Raw genomic sequence first — 22242 nt, forward strand, 5'->3', positions numbered from 1 at the left:
GATGGGAGTTTTTCGACATACCCTAACTGTCATGAACCGGAAAAAAACAGAGTTCACGCAGAGCTAGACAAGATGAGCGCTTGAGGTTAAAAAGTATATAAATTGTAATATTTTTTTTAGAAAATAACTGATCGTTTCGCTAGATAAGACCCATTTTCCTCGGCTGGGATCGTTTAGAGCCCTTTGATGCTGCATTTAAACTGCATTTGGAAGTTCAAACTCGGGGGCACCATAGAAGCCCATTATATGGAGAGAAATCCTGAAATGTTTTGCTCAAAAAACATAATTTCTTTACGACTGAAGAAAGAAAGACACAAACATCTTATATGACAAGGGGGTGAGTACATTATCTGTAAATTTTTGTTCTGGAAGTGAACTACCCCTTTAATCACAAACTCTGAGTTGACAGTGAAAGTTTGTATCGAGCTTTGTGAGCCCAGTGAACCTGATCTAAACCAGGTTGGCTTTATCGGGTTTTATCAACTCAAAACTTACTCTGCAACGCTGAGTTTGTTCATCTCGCTTCGTGCTACAGGCCGCTGATCAGACATGATGCGTACCATACCGTACAAACTCTTTTCCTCTCTCATTCTCAGGCCACTTCCCCACTAACTGTAGAGATGTACGTCTCCAGAAAGATGTTGTCTCTGATGGTGAACAGACGTTGAAAATTGATGGAAAAATTTTAAAAGTAAGATTAATTTTTAGGTCTCATTTGAATTTCTGTTAATATGAAACATTTCCGAGAGAAGTTAACTTTGTTATTTGGCACAAATAATGAATTCCTGATTTAAAAGAATTTCTTAGTTTAGACATTATAAAACAAAAAAACTCCACTTACCTCCTCTATTGCTCAGATCTACTGTTCAGAGATGAGCACTGACAGTCCTAAGGAGTATATCACGCTGATCACCGGAGAAGAAGAGAACTTCTCTGAGGTCTTCGGATACAGGTTACATTTACCCCTTTGACTTCCATTGCGAGTGTATAAATATGCATTATTTTGTGTGCTTTTACAAAATACATTTGTATTATGTATTTATATTATCCATTTTTCCGTCAAAGAAACAACATTTCTTTATGTTCTTTGTGTTGTTGTCCAGGCTGATGGACCCCACACAGTGCCCATTCAACCTAAGCAGGAGAGAAGATTGCCAGTGTAGAAGAGACTACACAGCTGCTGGTCTTTCTACCTTCACAAGAGTTAGAATGGACCTCAGCACAATGACCATTATAAGTAAGCCTAGCTAACACACGTTGCCAGAAATTATTCTTGAAAAATGTCTGGTCTCTTGTTCATTTATTCATTGCCCTTTTAATACGCCTACCTTAAATGTATAAATGTCATTTATTTATTTATTCATTCATTTATTTATTTTTGCATAGCCACAGACTGGAAATTTGCCTTTATCCTTGAAGGGCATAGGGTTCCTTTTGCCACGGCAGGAGATTGCTATAGTGCTGCTCGCTGCCCACAGGTAGGTAGCACACCACAGGGCTTTTCACACTCGTTTCTAAAACCTGTTTACATAAAGACATCCTCATATTTCCAGTATATATTGCCGACTTTATGAAGTTTTTCCTTAGTGGAGATTTCGGGCTACAAAGGTCTCTCTTCTTCATTGCAATTTACATCTCTTTTTGACGTTTTCCCCTTAAAGGCAGAGTAAGTGATTTCTGGTAGCCAATGTTGATATTTGAAATCACCAAAACAAACACGCCCCTACCCCAAAAGGGTCTTGCCCGAAATTACTATTTATACAACACGCAGTGTTTCCCTGAATGTTCAAAGCACGTGAATATGAGACACGCAATTGGCTGTCTGTTGCTTAGCATCTAGCCATAACATTCTAACACTGCGTCATTTAAAAGTGCATAAATGGTTCTAACCCCAGGTAACATACAGTGCTACCCCAGCTAAAGTATATTTGTGAAAAATTCGTCTATCCAGGGTTAAAACCAGGATTAATAATGACGATAATCAGGGCTTAAGTGCAGTGTGAAAAGCTTATTTTATTATTTTATTTTTACTCTTTCTATCTAAATAAATATATGAATGACATGTTTGTCTTTGCTTAGTTTACTCATCCAGATTTTAGTGTACAGATAGTATGAGGTTAAAATTCCTACTACTGCCACCTGTTGCTAGTAGGTAAAATGTTGTGACTGCTCAAAAAATGTGCTCTTTTTTTCAGGGCCGGTTCAGGATCAACCTCTCAGGAACAGGATTTAAGGTGACAGAAAGCACTAGGTGGATTTCCCAAGGGAACTACGCCACAGCTGACATTCACAGGTCTCAGGTAAGTCCACCACACCATGTACTGACTTAAAGAACACTAACTCGCACATTGAAATCATAAAATCATGCATTTATACTGTTCTTTGTAATACATTTTTATACCAAATTTATACAATTTCTATTTAGCCCATTATTATGTTGTAATTGCACATTTCCCTTTCGAGATAAAATAGTTTTTGTAGTATGAAAACAGCATTTTTAAGAACTTTATAAAACAAAAGATACTCTAACTAATGCACACTAGAAGGCCTAATGATTAGAGTAAATGTGTGCAAGTTCACCAGACCATGTGTTTTTTCTGGAACCTCCAATTCTGAATGAATAGTAAATTAAGTATATTGTCCATTCTTGGCTTAGAATTTGTTTTTAAGCACATGTAGTACATCATCCATCTTATTTGGTACAAGTGTCCTTTCGATGGAATTCAACTGAGCAGCTGCTGTGTAGATCCAGTCCTTCTTGAAGTCAGCAGAGGGACATTTTTTTGGCAGAGATTAAACAGAATCCATTCAAAATGATCCACTGTTCTAAGTCAAGAGCTCTGGAGGACATGCAGAGAGAGAATTTTTTTTAAATCTTTTATCTCTAGTTGAAGTCAGTTTAGGTGTGTTTTCATGCCCTTGGGGTTTGAATTTCTCTAAATTATTTTTTTTAGCGTGTTTTAGCTATATTATAAAACGATTAAGCAAACTTTACATGTACTTCTTCATGTATCCACAGGATGGCAGTAGAGTTTCTGGGATATGTGGTGGTTATTGTGGAAAATGCACTCCCTCTTCCAGCCCTGGACTTCTTGTTGAAGTTACATGATGACAGGTGTACAAACCAGCAGGAAAGTGTATGACCTGTTTCTACATACTTATTTCTACTGTCAGACTTAATTTCTTTTAAAGGGAAATCTAAATTCTATGTGTATGATTCCTCAAGTGCCATACAGTTCACTTATGAGCCATTAGGAGTGTTGGAATACCGGTATAGGTTCTTTGGCATCTATTTTGCTGGATGTATTTATTTAGGTTCTCAAAAAAAAACACACAAAAAAACAAGACGTCTCTTATAGTCACCAAAGCTGCATTTATTTAAATACAGTAAAAGTAATACTGTGAAAAGCATTAAAATGTATGTTTTCTATTTTGTTATATATTAAAATGTAATTTATTCCTGTGATGGCAAAGCTGAATTTTCACAACCATTACTCCTGTCTGTAGTGTCAGAGATCATTCTAATATGCTGTTTTGGTGCTCATGAAACATTTCTTGTTATTATCAGTGTTGAAAACATTTTTTGGTATTTTGATTGACAAAAGAACATGCTAATATTCATGCTAACAGAATTTTAGTCATCTGAATAGTTCGAATTTTTTTTCGAGTTTTTAAAAGTCCATCATATTAGAAGATATATATATATATATATATATATATATACAGTGGTGTGAAAAATCTGCATAATATTTTTGTGGAAGCCATGTTACATTTTTTTAAAATATAAATTTTTTAAAGTTTTTGTCTTTACTGTCACTTTTGATTAGTGCTGTCAAATGATTAATTGTGATTAATTGTATCCAAAATAAAAGTTTTTGTTTACATAATATATGTGTGCATACTGTGTATGTTTATTATGAATATATACGTAAATACACACACATGCATGTATATATTTAGAAAATATTTACATGCATATATGTATATTCATATAATTTATATTATTTATAAATATATTTAATATATAAACATAACATTTTTCTTAGATATATACATGTATGTGTGTGTATTTATATATACATAATCAATATACGCAGTACACACATATATCATGTAAACAAAAACTTTTATTTTGAATGTGATTAATCGCGATTAATTGTTTAACAGCACTACTTTTGATCAATTAAATGGTTAAAATGGTTGAAATCCAAGCTTTTGAACAGTAGTGTATGTTATTCCTAATTATTTATGAATGGTATATTTGTTGTGAAAATTTCATTGATTCATTGTCTTCTTGAATTTTATAGATGAAGATGTCGTGTCTGGTAAGTTTAGTATTTTTCTTGTAGAAGGAAGTACAGCTTATTTAGCCGTCAACTCACCGGTCTAAAGAAGGCTATAGAGACTAGATGTGACTTGTGTTCAGATTTTTGTTCTGACAGAGCAGGGAACATCTTAGTGGGAGAGTAGAGTTCAGATAAATATCTGAGAAGGGGAAAAAGAAGTCTGCCTAGCAAAAGAGAGGAATTTGTAGGTTGCACGGTTGGAATTAGATAAAGGTTTACGAAATGAGAATTCAAAACTGTCACTGGATGGTATCTTTCAAAAGATGTAATATGTACAGTTTAGGTACTTGTATGTACCTTTAAGCTAGTAACATCTAGGGGTAAATAAGGTAAAAAAAATTAGGTTTTGTACCTTAGAGTAACCATCCTAATGACAGCTTTGTCGTTTGTACATTTTATTTTGAGAGTGTGAAGTTGGTCATCTTGTTCATTGCCCAAGCAGTACATTTTGAGACAAAGTGTTTAGCCTAAAGAAATGTTTTTTTTTTTTTTTTTTTTCTTTTTTTTTAAATTTTACCTCCCCCGTTTCCCAAGTCATCAGTGCGCACATCGGAAAAGCAGTTTCTACCTCAGCCGTGCCTGTTGTAAGATTTTATCTCTTTCATAACTTATTGAATAATTATTGTCATAGCAAATTACATGTTTCACTAATAACTTCACTGCCATTATGTGTATATTTTATTACTGTGTATTTATTGGGGTGATAATAATTCATTGGTACATTAAAATCTATTGTCGCAATAATTGATGCCAATTGGAATACTGAAATATTATTATTTTGGTGTATTCATTACATAGACCATTGCAAAAGCAATAGCAAACATGCTCAAAAGACGGGTCAAAAAAACAAAGCCAAAGCCAAAAAAGCAAATATTTTTGCTTAATACTTAAACACATTTTACAACATTAAAGTACTAAAAAACATTCCCAAATTGGTTTTTGCTAGATGGTGCTGTTTTTATATATATATATATATATATATATTTTTATTATTAAGTATGGTTATAAAATTATCAGATTAATTTATTTGTGTTGTCTTGTAACATGTAGCTTTTCAGTCTGAGGCGCGATGCCGTTTTGTCCAATGAATGAAGCCTTTTAGTCCGAGGCATGACGCCTTTTCATTTAATGACTGAGGTCTGAGGATGTCCTAAAATGTACACCGTATATGAGTTATGTGTAAAATTATGTATAAAAATGATTCAATGCAATGAATTTGTCTTGATAAAGTCTACAATAGTCTTTAAGTTTAATGTCAACATTAATATAATGTGTATGCCTCACAAATAAATTCCCTTTGATATGATGTTGTGATGTTATGTTATGTTATGACGATGTCTCTTTGCAGCCAGATAGACAAAAAATATTTGCCAGTGAGATGTGCTTTCTTTAAGCAAAATACGTTTATTTTTAATAAATTATAATTTGGATTGATTTGGGGGTAAAATATCACTGGGCCGTGTTTTATGAGATTCACCCATCTTTGTAGTCACATGGTTATTTAGGTTCCTTCGCTTAGTGACATGTCCAACACAGTCTTTTATAGTTATTTAATCTGAGGTTTTTTTAAACTCTTTTGTGTGGCCATGTTAGTTTATTTAAGGCCATGGGAGATTATGTTTTACAGGTGAAGCACCCATAAATCTGTTGAGACAGGTAATGTTTACTGTTACCAGGACAACACACAGGCTTATTACACAACTTCCACTAAACGCCTACAGGAGTCATAGCGCCACTGAACCTCCTCAACGGTGAGCATCTTTGACAAAGACTGTCTTTGATTAAACCTATGTGCTAGTTAATATACCTGAATTCTTAAGTAAATAGTTGATAAATATTTAATAAGGTACAAGTTATCTTGTTTCTTCAGACTCTGTCTAGTCAAACAGAGAGGACGAGACTCAAAACTCTTTGTATTGTTTCACAAACTTTCATTATTTGCATTAGGTTAAAGGTTGACTACATTAAAAGCTGTAGAAAACTTCAGAGTGAATTGGACTGAGGTATTTACAGCTCTTTTTAGTCTTTTCTGTCAGTTTTGTAGACATTCACTGCACATACTCCTACACAGAAGTACTGAGCTTGCTCTTTGAGCCCCAGTGAATACTGAAAACCAAGACCTCACATAGTGAGGTGATCAAGGAAATGTCTCTGTAAGGGTCCTTATCATACTGCTTTGTTGAGCTCCTTTTCCTCTAAAGTGCATCTCGCTGAATAACAAGAACAAAAAAATGTGAAGCATTTCAGCGCTTAGCGAAAATAATTGTATGCTTTTTATCAGTTCATGCATTCCTTGGGAATAAAACCACGTTGCTAGCTCTATACTATAATAACTTAAACATAAAATATCCATTTTAAGGATAAACATGCATTTATTATGGTAATCAAGCATACTCAAAATAATGGAATTTACCAGCAACAAATTTGCAAACAAATATAGGCTACACTCACACCATTGTAAGTGAAGCGCTTATATCAAATTAAACAATTCACATGCATATTGATTTTTGTCGATATTTTTACACAGAAACTCAAAACTTTCCTTTGAAACAATTACACCGTCGGAATCTGGGGTTTATATAACTGCAGTTAAAGAAAAGGTCTCACACATTTACACAGGAATGTACCTGACATTTACTGGGTTCGTTTAAAAAACCGCTGGCGTGTCCGGAAATGCAGTAATTTCATTCACAAGCTCGCATGGGACGGACTGAGAGAGCGCGGAGATGAACGTTTCTACCAATGCTCTCTTTCTCATATTATTGACTCGGTGATCCGTTTCACTGCGCTTTGAGATTCAATTCCTCACGCTGTCATGTTTGCTCGAAGCCTTAAGAAGAGAAACTCCAGTCGGTCGGTGAGTAAATTGGTACGGGGTGTTTACATTTTAACGACTTGTATTTTTACACACGGTGCATCAGTAAGACATTCAAGTATGGGGCTCTTTGTTGTGAGTTATTGGACGGAAATGAAAAGGTTAGATGTGATGAACGTGCGGACTGTTGGAGCTGCTCTGTGATGTGTGAAGTTGTGAACAACAAACACTCAGAGCTACATCACACAGGTTTGATACCTCAGCCTGAAACGCCTGTTATCAGATTGGTGTTTGATGTTGCAAAAAAATTGGATGTTTTTCTTGTTTAGCATTTTATTGTTAGAATAACAGACTAATTTTTCTTAAGTGTGACATCATGTTATGATATGACAACATTTGAGCAGATATGTTGCTGTGTGAATTGTATTGGGTGAGCAGATTTACTAAATTTGACTTTTTGGACAGCCGAATGAAACAAACTGCATGTCTTTTCTGAAGAAGAAAAAAAGAGTTAAGAAAGTTGAAAACAATAAAATAACATAATGTAAAATTTTATGTGAGGCAGTTATTTGGAAATAAAACTATACCTGTTTTAATGTAACACTATGCCTTAAAATGTAAAATTTTATCATTCCAATCGATCAGTCATAATGAAGCAGTGAACCACTGACATGTTTACATGTACTGAGATCATGATTTAAATTAGTGCAATCAGTAGGCTAATTACACTAATGATAAACCCTGTAAATATTATGTGTATCATCAAATATGGTAGTTTTATCTGTATTATTACTCATTTAACATGTTTCTTTTAATGGCGCTTTGACGTAGTGACCATCTTTCAGAAGGATGAGCTGAAAATAAACAGCTCTAGTCAAGTGACTGTGTACACCTGCCATGTAAAATGTTATCAGACAATATCAAGATTCTTTTTAAACCCTTACAATGCAAATGTACATTTTAGTCACCGGTGGAATTAAATGTGTGCAACCTAAAAATGATTTGGAGAAGCACTACAGCAAGAGAATGCGAGTTCACACTATGTAGGTGCACACTTTAATGCACACAGAGTATGCATTCTACATTTGGATGTTCTTAATGCCATATACATGCATTTATGCAGTAATGCCTTTTCCACAAAGTACCGCATAACTTAAGTTTCTATGAAAAATAACTCTTGGCTTTCTATTCAACCTCTGTAGCCTACTGTGCTTGATGACTTAGAAAGAGGACAACCTTGTACCGCATGTGGAGAGCAGTGTCCTGGCTTCGTTCTGCATAAGTGGAGGTGAGACCCCCATCTTGCTAGATCTAAGCATGCTTTTTCTAGTTTTACTACATGTGCAGGCATTTGGAGAATAAGCTGTTATTTGACTTCATCCTGCTAGTCAGCTTTTGGTGCAGGAGAATCCTCACCATGCTTTTCAAAGTTAGGGTTGGCATTTTGGTGCAGTATATGGTCAGTATTGAATGGCATCAGCATTTCCAAGCTCTTGGAATGTTCAGTGGAAATTTAGAGGTTCTTTGCCTTTAGATAGAGTCACCATAGGAGGATTCAATAGAATCTTAATAGAGCTGACAGTGCGTGTCTTAGCCAGCTGGCAATTTGCAGGGCCTGTATGTGCAAAGATAACAGCTATTCATGCTTTCCAGGATATTCAGGGTTCATTTTTGCTTGGGTGAAACCAAAAGCCAACATTTCGTTTCTGGCTCAGAAGTGAGATGAACTGCTCTGCTGGATCACTCTGTGAAGCAGAGAATGTGATTGGTTAGAATTTGCTGAAATAAAATAGAAAAAATATGAAAATAAGAAAAATGCATCCTGTTTCATCCCATCTAATAACAAAATCATATTAAAATCAAGGGATAGTTCACCCCAAAATGAAAATTCTGGCGTCATTTCTAACATTCATGTTTGCTTTATAAAGAAGCCATTGGAGTTTTAGGAGTATCAACAGAGAGAGGAGTTGCTGGGATGGAGGGTAAGAAGAACTCCTCATCTGCCTGCTCTCCATTGCTGTAAACTATTACGGGGCAACAGTCAGCTCTGGAATGTGCCCTTAATTGCAGTGCTACAATAAAACTAAATGGTCTTCTAGACAAACTTAAAGCGGACATTTGTAACATAGTACTTTGTATCCGTCTTTGTGTGTGAGTGGGAGACCTATGGAACAGTATGGGGTCTCTTACACAACAGTAGCTCCTAAAGATTTTTTATGAAGACTGTGAAGGGACATATTTGAATGCAGATTGCTATCTGGATGGCTATTTAGCTGTGTGTGTAAAAGAGAGAAAGAGAAATAGAGAGAGTTTAAGTAAAATTTGACCATGATCTGACCATGGACGGAGCAAGTAGGTTACAAAATTTTAAGCATGCATTCATGTCATGCACACTGAAGTTTAAGTTCATTGTGTATTGGCTGGATCATTCAGGGATTTTCCAACTGGATTCCTAGGAGTCTGTGGGGAAAATATATTGATGCACCATTTGTTGGATAATGAATAATCTAGTATAAAATGTGAGATATGAAATGGATGATGGCAGTAGGAATAACAAAATTTTTTTTTTTTTTTGTGTTCTAGCAGATAGAACCTCTACTTGTATGCCTACCTAAAAATAGCTGTCCTGTGACATCACCAAGATGGTCTTCAAAATTAACTGACGTGCCATATAGAGACTTTGCTTAAAAGCAGTGGGGTAGAGCAGGGGTCTTATAAATTGGTGAAAATTAAAAGACCATGCATCAACTCACAGTCCAACACTTTTAACATCTGCAATACCTAAAATGTCCTTAAATATTCATAAATCTCTAAATATTAATGAGACTGTTGGAATATCTGCTGGAGCTGGAGTCTATTTTCCCTGCTTCTCCACCATTGCATAAAACCAAAAGGGGTGTCCTGGCCTGGGGTATGAACACTACTGTCTATTCAAGGATTTAATTAGTAATTCAGACAGTTTTGGGCTAGAATAAATGGCATTGTGGACCAGACATTATTCCTATAGTCAGAAGTCTGATTATGTGAAACTTGTATAACTAAAATATTTTTTTTCCCCCCTAAAAGTACCTTAATGATGTTTTTATATGTCCAAGCTGCAGTCCATCAGGTTGTATTGGGCATGCTATGTAGAAGGAACGACCCAAGATGGTAGCATGTGTAACATGATGAGTTGAATAATTTATGAGAGCCGTTGGCTTGATTGATTTCTTTGTGGTAATGAGTCTCATTACTGCCCCTATTAGCATCAGTGCTTTGAGTATTTGCTATCTGATCAGCCAGCTTATATGACCCATTTACTCAGATTGGCATGTAACTGTAGGTTGTAGATGCTCATTCATGATGATCAAAGACCTATTTTAGTTGTCAATGGTTTTTGTTCTTACACCAACTACTCCGTATACAGAATAGCCTTATATTATACCACTTATTTATTTTTATATTTAGTTTTATTTTTTGCAAATGTTAAAATATAAGGATGGTCAGTCTACAGTTAATCTTTTTTTTTTTTTTTCATGTGTGCATTTAAAAGAAGTGTCTGAAATACAAAGCACTTAAAAGTCTGTTCATCATAACTTTTTTTATCAACAGTCCTCTGGTATTGCCAATGTGTGTAACTGTTGTTGTTAGAGAGCCAGCAAAACTGATTACTGGTTAGTCCTTCATGGTGACTTCTGTGACACAGCATGACACACACTTAATGGTGTTTGGATGCTAATGCTCACATTTTGCTGTATAAAAGACAATTTACTGGGTAGATGGTCCACTATTTTTGGTGTTCTGACACATTGTGGTGTTAGCATTTGGTAAAATTATCTTATTTTAAGCATATTTAAATATGGAAACCAGGACAAAATACTGATAAAAAATTATTTTTGGAGTGTAAAAAATAAAATCAATTGTAGCTGCGGGGAGAGCTGCTGGACTCTGTCCTCCAAGTAACCTCCTCCAATCTGCATAACAGTGTCTTTCAGTGTGTTAACAAGCGGCCCAGCCAAACCAATCCGTCAGGGCAGTCTGGCACATTGAATGGGCCTTTAAAATGGAGTCTGCTTTTCAGCCGGTCAGGAGGAGGAGAAAAAGAGAGGGAAACCTTGCTCCTCAGACATATACAAAGAGGGCAAGAAAGCATAACAACTGGGCCTTTTCTAGATTAGCATGGTCCTACAGAGCTGTTAAAACACATTCACCTCTAATGGAATGAAATCACTATATCCACTCCCAGTGTGCTTTGAAGTGATAACCAGAGGAGTTTATGTTGCCTGCTAACGCTTAGTCCACTCATCAAGTAAATGAGCTGGGTTTTTGTTGCTTATGTGGCCATTTGAGGTTATTTTGACCAAAGATTGATATTTTGGGGCCTGTGTAAATTAATGGGCTTCACTATAGCCATGCAGATGATTCACAGGTTGACCATTCAGATTCAGACAGTGCTTTTACTGGGGGGTTGGGACAACTGTGTGTGTATGTGGTTGTCTTTGATTGGGTGTAATGATAGGGTCGTTTATTTGCCATTGTGGTAACGGAAACGGTGGGGTGGGTCACAGACATGCAGACTGAGGCCCACTAGATACACAAATCACAGCTCGGTGCTGGTGAAAGTAACAGCGGGTATCAGAAACCAAGATGCAGTCAGGTTAATCTCTAACTGGAAGCTTAACTATTTTCCATGGGTTTGGAAAAAAATAAAAATACTTGGGCTCCAAATCAGCACATTAGAATGATTTCTGGATCACGTGACTTTGAAGACTTGAGTAATGGCTATTGAAAATTTTCCTTTGCCATCACAGGAATAAATTACATGACAAAATATGTTTTCTTTCTTTCTTTCTTTCTTTCACTGTTTTACTGTTTTTTACAACATAAATGCATTCCTGGTGAGCTTAAAATAATTTTCAAAGATTACAAAAGATTACTCCTTATCTATTTCTGTCTTTACACATATACTTTTAATTGAAGAGTTTATTTGCAAAAACAGATAACTCAGTTTTTTTTAATTTTATTTCAAAAAATTATCAGATTAATTTATTTGTGTTGTCTTGTAACATGTAACTTTAAATGCATATTGATAATAATCTAATAATTAGAAAGGAATTTTTGAAAACAACAAAGCCATTATCTAGATAACAGAGCAATATTTCCTTAAATATGGCAGAACACTTTGAGTAATGCTGAATGCCTGAAGCCATTCTTGTAAATGATTGTATATCAAATCATATATCAGTTAATTTTGCATGTGAATAATGTTAGACAGAAAATTCATAAATATTTTAAAACATTTTATACACAAGAATATAATTTGTAAAAATGTCTTAAACTGTTTCAATCCATCTTTTGATAAACTAGTATTATTCTTGTCTTTTTCATTCCTTTAAAGAATATAGAGAGAACACGCATTTTACAGTACTTAGTATTTATTCTGTTAATGGTTGTAAATGCATTTTAAATAATTGTATTTGAATTTTTCCCATTTACATTTGTTTTCTTTTAATTTTCCATCAGACAACATTTTCACATAATATTTATGTTACTGTAACATATTACATTTCAGCTGAGCTGCTTGGTGCAGGTTGTGATATGAGTACGGTGTACATTTTAGGACATCCTCAGACCTCAGTCATTAAATGAAAAGGCGTCATGCCTCGGACTAAAAGGCTTCATTCATTGGACAAAACGGCATCGCGCCTCAGACTGAAAAGCTTCATCTCTCAAGAAAAACGACGTCAGGTGTCAGGTCTCATACAATTAGGAATCAGACGAAACGGACTCAGACAAAAAGGCATCAGACGAAACGGACTCAGACAAAAAGGCATCAGACGAAACGGACTCAGACAAAAAGGCATCAGACGAACAGATAACTCAGTTTTTTTTAATTTTATTTCAAAAATCATGTTTTTTATTATGTTATCATGTTTTTATGGTGTTTTATTGTGTTAGTTAGCTGTATTTTTTAGTAATTTTTTAACCTAATCAAAATAACCAAACTGCAGTTTGATTGAGATTAATTGGAATGCACAATGAAAAAACATGATTTTTGAAAATTGTTTAAAAAATCGTTTTTTGCAAACGAGCTCTTCAGTTGTAAATCTTACATATAACTGTTTGTAAATATTTGTCTCTATTATAAATATTATACAACAACTTGTGAAAGAGCTTGACCTGATTCCATCACTGATTTTTTTTAAACCGTATTAACCTTATTATGATTATTCAATCAATTTCAAAATTGACCTTATACTGTAAAACATAACCAGATCACCAATTCACCAATTCATTCAAATATATCTATTCACTATAACCAGTATCTGCTGCTTTGTTGTTGCACAATTGCCTATTAAAATTATACTTTGGCTAGACAAGATTGACTTAAGAGGCCATTTATCAACATCAGTGATGTTTTTTATGGAGAGCTTCTCTGCCATGAGGAGTTTCATATCAAGAGGTTCCCTTTTGAAAGTTTTCCTTTTGATTTGAACATGCATTTGTGTCACAGGAAGAAAAGAACATCTCTAGGGTTTGGTTTTATCACACCTTCATATTTTACGCCTAGCAGATGCTCAATAGGGCTGGAGTGGGTGTAATTGGAGAATGTTTTTATCCCTTTGTCTCTGAAGCTGTAGAGCTAATGATTACAGAGGAGTGTGTATGTGTGCCAGCTTTTGGGTACTCCATCTTTACCATAGTGAGCTTGGTTTTCACTACCCCATTATAACGTGTGAGAAAGAAAGAGAGCATACGATGACAGGATGGGGCCTATTACTGGTGTCACATTGCCTTCAGTTCACTCTTTTTCTGACAAATCAGCATGTTTTATTGTAGTTATGTCATCATGTGGACCTTTGTTAAGAAAACAATGTTTTTTGAACAATCTTGTCCTATCATACAAAGCATTACCTTCATTGAGCCTGCTTATGTAATACCAGTGCTTGTAAATTGCAGTCTGTGATTTAAAAGTTCAGACTTGTTTTGATGCAGTTTTTTTATGTCATTCACAACACAAATAATTGCAAAATGACTCAAAATTAAATGTCATTCGGCAGAACCTTGGCAACAAAATGAGGTGTAGTTTCATGTTATGCAAGTACATTCAAATGCCAGTGGTTACTCATTATTAAGCTTTTTGAATTTTATTCCTTTTTGCAATTAGAGAAAGAATTAAAGTTCATTCAAATGAAAATACACCTGTACTGATGAGATAAAGCAACTCATTGTCCTTTTTTAACTCTTTCAGTCCATAGCCTAATTCATGCATCATTCAGACGTCATCTCTCGGCACCGGTGGCTCAGTGATCTCTCTTTTGCTCTCATCAGTGAAGGGCATATTTCAGTCTTTGGTCAACATCATGTTCTAATAGCTGGGTTCCCTTCCGTTCATATTATGTAAAATATTCCTTTTAAGTTTTTTTTAGTCCACGGTGAGCATGCCACACCACAGTCTAGATCTGACAACAGTCCTTATCATGTCAAGAGGCCTGTGACCAGGGTCCTGTTTACACCTGATTCTAACATGCCTCAAATGTGTCTCCTCTGACCACTGGTGATCAGATTTCAACAAGGGTCTCTTGAATGACTGTCTGATTCACTTAATACTTTAGTGTGTTTCTACGTGGATGGACCAATGGACTAACGGATACATGGAAGGAGAGACGGATGCTTGGAGAGATGATAGATGAATAGACAGATGATGGATGGATAGATTGATAGATTGGTGGACAGACGAATGATTGGAGAGATGATGGATGGATGGAGGGATAGATGGATGGACAGACAGATACATGGAAGGACAGATGGATGCTTAGATAGATAGATAGATAGATAGATTGGTGGACAGACAAATGATTGGAGAGATGATGGATGGATGGATGGATGGACGGATACATGAATAGACAGATGGATAGATGGATGGACAGATGGATAAATTAGTTGAAAGATGCATGATTGGAGAGATGATGGATGGATAAATAGATGGATGGACAGAAATAGACAGATAAATAGATGGGTAGATACATGGACAGATAGGTAGACAGAAGGCTGCTGTGAAGAGATGTGAAATGGGATGATCAATGTGGCATGAAATGAAATGGATGAAATGAGTTATTCAACTGCAAAGACTAGTGATGTGTGCAAACAGAGGGCAGCAGTGCAGTTGGTGGAAGAGATCAGAGATTGTAGTTGGCAGTGAGCTGTGTTTCTGTGTATGAGAAGAGAGCTAACGCCTTATTCTCTCTTTGTCCCTGAGCTCAGGGTCAGTTGTTTGCTTGGTCTGTCCAGACCAGCTGCAGCTGATAAACACAGAGATCATGTCTTCATCACCTCTAATTTACTTTCACAAGAGCTTCAAAGTGCCACTGGAATCCGCACCCAGTTAAGTGATAGAATAAATGCATGGAATGTATGCGTATCAAATGCTACATTAAAAATGCATTTAGTCCATATTTGGCCTTTTGTCTTCCATCTCCTGCAGCTGGCACTAAAGGCCCTCTTCTGAAAGCTTCTTAAACTTTCTATCCCTTCAATACCCGTATATTAAACAATAAACAGTGCTATTTTTATATATCACTGGATCACAACTGGATAGGGGTTTAAACATTGAATGCCATGAAATTAGGCCATGCAAACATACTACCAGCTGCCTTAAATGAACAGTTTTTAGTACCAGAAGGGTAATGTCTATTCAAACTGGATGGTTTTTTAAAAGCATTTTAAAGCATCTTTCCAAAATATAAAAATATATGTGTATTTTTGGTTAAGTTGTCATTTTTGGAGATCATGCCTAGTTTCATAATGTATCAAAGCTGCTCTATTTCATAAAGGAGAAAATATGATGAAATATATTATATGTACGTATGCACTACCAGTCAAAAGTTTGAAATAATTAAGATTTATTTTTATTTTTTTGAAAGAGGTCCGTTATGTTTACCAACATTTTTTTTGAAATTTTTTTTAAATGTAAATTACTCCAGTAATGACAAAGCTGAATTTTCAGCAGCCATTACTTCAGTCTTCAGTGTCACATGATCCATCAGAAATCATTCTTTATGCTCTATTATTATCACTAACTGAATTTTTTATTTATGGCTCTTATTATTATCAATATTAAAATTAGTTTTAATGTAAATATTTTGTTACATTATGATTATACATTTCTTTACTGTCACTTTTGATCAGTTTAATGCATCCTTTGAAGAAAGAATTTAAAGAACTTGGATTTAACCTTGGTGCAGCTTGCATGCTAAACAAAAAATATATTAAATATTTTTAACTTGCCTAGGGCAATATATAAGTGCATGGTGCCCATGTAGGGCTATTAAGATTTCTTGAGACGTTAGTACTGTGATGTACCATCAGTTTTTGGCTCCATACTAATTCTTCATTGTAGGCTGTTTTCTGTATAGTGATCCATCTCAAGATGGAGAGAATAAATGGCTGCAGGCGCCATGGCTCTGCGACACTGCTGATCCGTAACCCTACCAGAGAGCTATAGGAATGAAAGGCTCTTTGAATGTGCTCAGGATTGGGTAGACGTTATCCTTGTTTCTCCAGCTCAACGGCAATGGACAGCAATTGTGAAGTGTGCATGCAGCAGGGCTATGTCCACTGTAGTATGTTGTTGATACACATGTGCACAGACATGCATGCACCCACAAACACTCAAACAGCTCCCTGCAGCACTTCAAACTGCCCTTTGATTCAGTTTTTCCTCTTTCCTCCCTCTCTCACTTTGTCATCTGTCTCTCACTTACATGGAGAACTTTTACACCACCTCTACAGCAGTGTGGGTTGTTCTGAGGCTGCAAATTAAAACGATTATTGATCTCAACTTGTTCCGTCTCTTCTCTTCTTGATACCATCATGTTTTTCCCATCCACTTTTCTTTCCTAACCTCTCAAATGGCTGCCATTCATTAAAAACTGCATCTGTGTGCAAACTGCTCTGTTGTAAATGAGCTTTAAATGGATGCATGTGACTAACACTGCTGCTGGAATCCCGCGGGAAAATGTGATTTTATTATGGCTGTGAGGTCAGGGCCAATTGCAGCAATATTTGTGAAGTAAAAACTGTATGACTGAATTGAAAGGTTTGTTTCCTTTGTTTTGAACAGGCAAAAACAATTTAATTAAAATTAATTGTATTAAAATATCTAGTTGTAAACTGTGCTCGACTTTTAACAGCTATATAGTAAGGATGATTTAACAAATTACAGTATATAACTTTAAGGTATATATTAAAATCAAAGATTATTTTATATACTTTACATTTGCATACTATAAAAAAGATGCCATGCAGTTTATTAGTAGTCTGTGAAAAAAAAGTTAGTGATAAAATGTTAGAATATATGACCAGATGGTTGTTGTCCTTGAAATGTTTGGTTGCTGTAACTTTATTTTGTCAACAGAGGGCACCATTGTATTTGCGTAGTAGTTGTACAGTACATTGGATGCTATTCTCCATTAGAAGAACACATTTAAACTTGACAAACTAGTGTTGGGGCCAAATTCAGCTTTTGTTTCAGATCAGTTTTGTTTTAATGCAGATGAACTGACAGTTTACCTAGTTATGCACATCTGCAGTTACTGCATTAGTTTGTCTAATTGAACATAAATGTGAGTTCTAAGGAAATGAAGGGTGAATGCTCAGGTATATCTGAATAGAAACGTGTCTCTCTGTGACAGAATAAATCTCAGCCTACGAAAGTGAAGAGCGCATTAATATGTAAATTACATCTCATGCTCTGCCTTACTGTACAGAAATATTTCAGAAACACAGTGCATATTAGTGATGTATGTCACTGTATGCATGCATTTTAGCATGTGTATGCGTATGTACATGGATTGCTCAGCATTTCACAGATGACAGGAAAGCAGTCATGGCCTTTCTGCCGCTGCCTATCATTCCATCTAAAAGGAAAGCACAGGAAATTGCTCTTAATAGAAGAGCTGAAGCAGTTCCAGTTTCCTCTGATCACAGAGCTGGCGCTCTCATGTGAGTCTAATTCGCACGTACACACACTCAAGTGCACTTTTTGCCTTTTATCTGAACTGAACAGTGATAATCCTGTATATTGATAAGCTAGTGTTCTAATGCATGATAAACTGCAAGTACATATTACTTACCTCAGAGATTTACATTTGTAAAGGCATTTTCATTAATTGGACTGATTACACCCAAACTTTTGTGAAATTAGCATATTTAGCCAACAGTAGCTAAATATAAGGAACATTTTCACAAATGGAAGAAACTGAAATGTAAATCTAAGAAGCGACTCGCGTTCAAAATGCTGTCTTTTTCTCAGTGAGTCATGTAAAGAGAAGTGTTTCTAGGCGCCGGTTTCCAGGGTGATGGTACTATTCACACTCCTTTGGTGCTGTTACAACCACACTAGAAGGCAGACGAATGAGGGTGAGAGTGGTCGGAAATCAAGCACGACACCCCCGAGATGTGAACAAACAATCTGAGGAGGATCCAGTCTCCTTCAGTTTCATTCCTCCATGTTTTTGACAGCTGTTTTGTAGATAGATTGTGAAAAATCTCAGCCAAAGTCTCATACCATTCTTAATATCCATGACAGTCCTGTTTGTTTGAAGTCCAGAATAATTATTTCTACATTAGGACAATGGGCCAATAAAAAGTTAAGCGGAACAATCTGCCTTCCCTTATTCGTGCTTAGAGTCTCTAGCTGTTGAGCTCTGACATCCCCACCCAAACAAACAACAGCCACAGGGAGTGTAAAATCAAAACCAGACGTGGCTTCTTTCCATGAATTTTATGATAGATTATTGGTAATGTAAACAAACTTGTGTGAGGATCATTTCAAAAGAATCCCAGGCTCAAGAGAATGCAGATAGCCTTCACTTAGTGACCCAAGGTGAGTCTTAGATTTGGCAGTTTTGTAAGCACATGCCTCAGAAATACGAAACGTACACAAGGTCGTGCATTTTTCAAAGGCCGAAAGCTATTCATCTCTTGATATGATATCCTTGTAGCTCCAGTGAAGTGCAAAAGTCACTGATTTTGAACTTGAAAGCATTCAGATTTGTTTTGACTGGTCATGTGATATTTGACACCGTCCTGTCGATGACATCACAGGCAATAAGTCGCGACAGGCCGAAAAATACAGTGATTTTGTCACTGTTGAGAATGCGAAGCCAAGCAAGACTGCTTGTGCAAGGAAAGGGTTAATTATACAAGGGAAAGCCAACTGTGAGCTTCAGATCAGCAATGGGTGTAACTGCGTGCTTTATCTATCCAGCTGCAAAAACTGCGTTTGATACAGAAGATTTGAGATCCACATGTTTTTCCAGTCATTTGTAACAGGAACAATTCCTTTGCTTTGAAAAGCATACTCGCATATAAAGGCAGAATTATGCATCATGCAATATTATGCCTTTAAAATGAGCATTTTAGATTCTAAATTACGTATTTTTGGCTATAATAAAATTACATTTCAGATAGTTTTAAAGTTCTGCTTTTGTGTACTATGGAACAATAACAGTGTACAGTTTTTAAGCGTCATGAGGGTGAGTAAATGATGACAGACCTTTAATTTTTGGATGAACTTTTCCTTAAAGTCTTTGAAGTGATTCTGTGAAACAGCCTTACAAATGTGACGCAGAGCCCCGCATTATTAAAGCATTCCTGTCTCCTATAGCCTACTCTGAGGAAGCAAAGCCTAATGATTCACGGCTACCCTCAACTCTTTAGGAAGAAAGACTAATCCAGTTTAGAAAGTCAAGAAAGAGAAAAGAAAAACCCACTGAAATGGGAAAAAGAGAGGGATGCGATGACATCATCCTGGCTAGCCTGTGTAGTTTTTTTATCACTTCATTCTTTTTATGGACAGATTAAACCAACGATTATTCCATCAGTGCATCTGTGTCTAATCATGGCAGAGAACTGTTTGTTTCTCTAATAATATGTTTAAAAAGTCCAGCCCTGACTATGTTTATTGAATAAGTGTGTTGTGTGTGTGGGTTACTTATACTTTGGGGACATAATTGTCCCCAGAAGTTAGCTAAATCTGAAAAAGACTTCCTTTGGGGATATATACGAATGGGTATACATTATCAAAACACAACAAGGTCGACAAACTGTTGCTTTTGAGAAAACTTTTTTCATTAGTTTAACATTAATAAAATTTTGAACAGAAATAATCAATGAAGTATTTATTTATTTTAAATGCAAAACTATTTCTTTGGGGAAAACCTCTAGAACTTCTAAGTATTAAATGCAGTTTGGACTCAGAACTGTTTTAGGGGTCAGATTATGGTTTGGATTAGGGTTAGTATTTGCTTTATTTAAAAATGAAGCAAGTTTAGGTCTTCGCTAGGCAGCTAATTAGCAGCTATTATTCATAAGACAGCTAATTATATCTATACTTAGCTATACTTTGGGGACAAATTTGTCCCTTGAAGTTAGCCAAGCATAACAAAACTTCCCTTTTGGGACATTTGGGGCCATCCTTATTTACGATTCATAAATAAAACTAAAATGTTTCTTGTGGATTTAAGGGTTCAGTTTACTTTTTAGTAATTATAATTATCTTTAATATAACAATAATCAAAGTCTATGCTGGACTACAAATGTAAAATGCAGTAACTATACAACCCTGAAATTGGAAAAAAAAAAAAAAGACTTTTTTAAAACTAAAATTTAAAAGGGATAGTTCACCCAAAAATGAAAATTCTGTCATACCCTCATGTCGTTCCTTCATTAATCTTCAAAACACAAATGAAGATATTTTTGATGAAATCCGAGAGCTTTCTGATCCTGCATAGACAGCAACACCACTACCACGTTCAAGGCCCAGAAAGGTAGTAAGGACATTGTTAAAATAGTCCATGTAACATCAGTGGTTCAACCATAACGTTATGAAGCTACAAGAATACTTTTTGTGTGCAAAAATAACAAAAATAATGACTTTATTCAACAATTTCTTCTCTTCCATGTCGGTCTTCGACACATGTTCACGAGAGTACCACGAAAATATCTTAATTTGTGTTCTGAAGATGAATGAAGGGTCTTACAGGTTTGGAACGACATGAGGGTGAGTAATTAATGACAGAATTTTCATTTTAGGGTGAACTATTTTTTTAGTACTTTGAATAGTATTTTTCTGAATATGGACGTATGCTTCGTCAAGAGACCCAGTTTCACTCATTATGTGATGCACTGATATCAAAATATTGTCCAGTGATTAGTCAATAACCAATAGGGTACTGATTATTTGCATCCCAAGCTTTTACAAATCAGTATGGTTTGTTCTCAATTACAGACAACATCCTCCATTATTAAACATGAGTGTGTGTGTGTGTGTTGTTTTTGCATTCCAGCAAGTCCATCATCTTCTTACAATGATCAACCCATTTGACTAAAGGAGAGCCTGCTCATGCTAAAACATGTTGAGTGAACCTCTCAACTGCCTCTCTCCTGTTTTGGAGAGGTACTTTTATTCTCTTGGCTCTTGTAGGAGATCTATGCCACTTAATCCTTTATTTCCACTGTGTGCTTTTGTCTTTCTTCTAGTCTCTTACACCGCAATTAAGCTGAATTATGGTTCCATGAGGAGTGAGACAGACATGGGATAAGGATGAGCTCTTGTTCCTCCATCAGATGGCATTTGCGCTCTCTTCTCCAGTGCTGGTTATTGTATGTGTGTGTGGATTGGTAAACACAGCAGATGCCGGGTGATCATGCTTTTCTGCCCTGAGGCGAATGCTTACCATGTGCACCATGTGTTTGTACTTGTGTGTAAGGGTGTAACCATGCTGGTGGATTTGGGTGTAGTCTGCATGTGCACTGGGGGGCTCCTGTGCGTTGACTAGAAGTGTGAAAGTGCGACATCGGCGCCAAACGTGTGTAAAGCAGAACTTCTGTCATGCCAATTATCTAGTCATATGTTACACAGTCTGCTGGCTGGGATGTCTGGGAACAATTTGGTTCAGTATGAGTGAATGGGCTGTGAGGCTATGGTCTATAAGCATATAAAATTACACACACACACATATGTATATGTAGGCCTATATATATGTATATGTATATGTATATGTATATGCATGTTTATGTATATGTGTGTGTATATAT

General features: G+C 35.9%; 2 protein-coding genes across 3 annotated transcripts in view; both read left to right on the forward strand.

Moving 5' to 3' along the window:
• The window catches only part of LOC107728642 (A disintegrin and metalloproteinase with thrombospondin motifs 9), a 41464-nt gene extending 38198 nt beyond the window's left edge, over nt 1-3266 (forward strand). The window contains exons 34-39 of the mRNA XM_016538905.1: nt 597-691; nt 858-952; nt 1104-1237; nt 1387-1478; nt 2196-2300; nt 3020-3266. Of these exons, the coding sequence (XP_016394391.1) occupies nt 597-691; nt 858-952; nt 1104-1237; nt 1387-1478; nt 2196-2300; nt 3020-3109 (611 nt within the window). The 3' untranslated portion in view covers nt 3110-3266. The remainder of the gene's footprint in view (nt 1-596; nt 692-857; nt 953-1103; nt 1238-1386; nt 1479-2195; nt 2301-3019) is intronic.
• A 3749-nt stretch (nt 3267-7015) lies between these two features.
• LOC107728631 (prickle-like protein 2) overlaps nt 7016-22242 on the forward strand; it is an 81739-nt gene continuing 66512 nt past the window's right edge. The window contains exons 1-2 of one of the 2 annotated variants that reach the window (XM_016538884.1): nt 7016-7215; nt 8364-8449. In XM_016538884.1, coding sequence (XP_016394370.1) covers nt 7162-7215; nt 8364-8449 — 140 coding nt within the window. In that variant the 5' untranslated portion in view covers nt 7016-7161. The remainder of the gene's footprint in view (nt 7216-8363; nt 8450-22242) is intronic. The other variant, XM_016538885.1, reaches the window with a different exon arrangement.

This window comes from Sinocyclocheilus rhinocerous, unplaced genomic scaffold (genome assembly GCF_001515625.1).
Source record: "Sinocyclocheilus rhinocerous isolate Xijiao unplaced genomic scaffold, SAMN03320098_v1.1 scaffold757, whole genome shotgun sequence".
Taxonomy (NCBI): Eukaryota; Metazoa; Chordata; class Actinopteri; order Cypriniformes; family Cyprinidae; genus Sinocyclocheilus; species Sinocyclocheilus rhinocerous.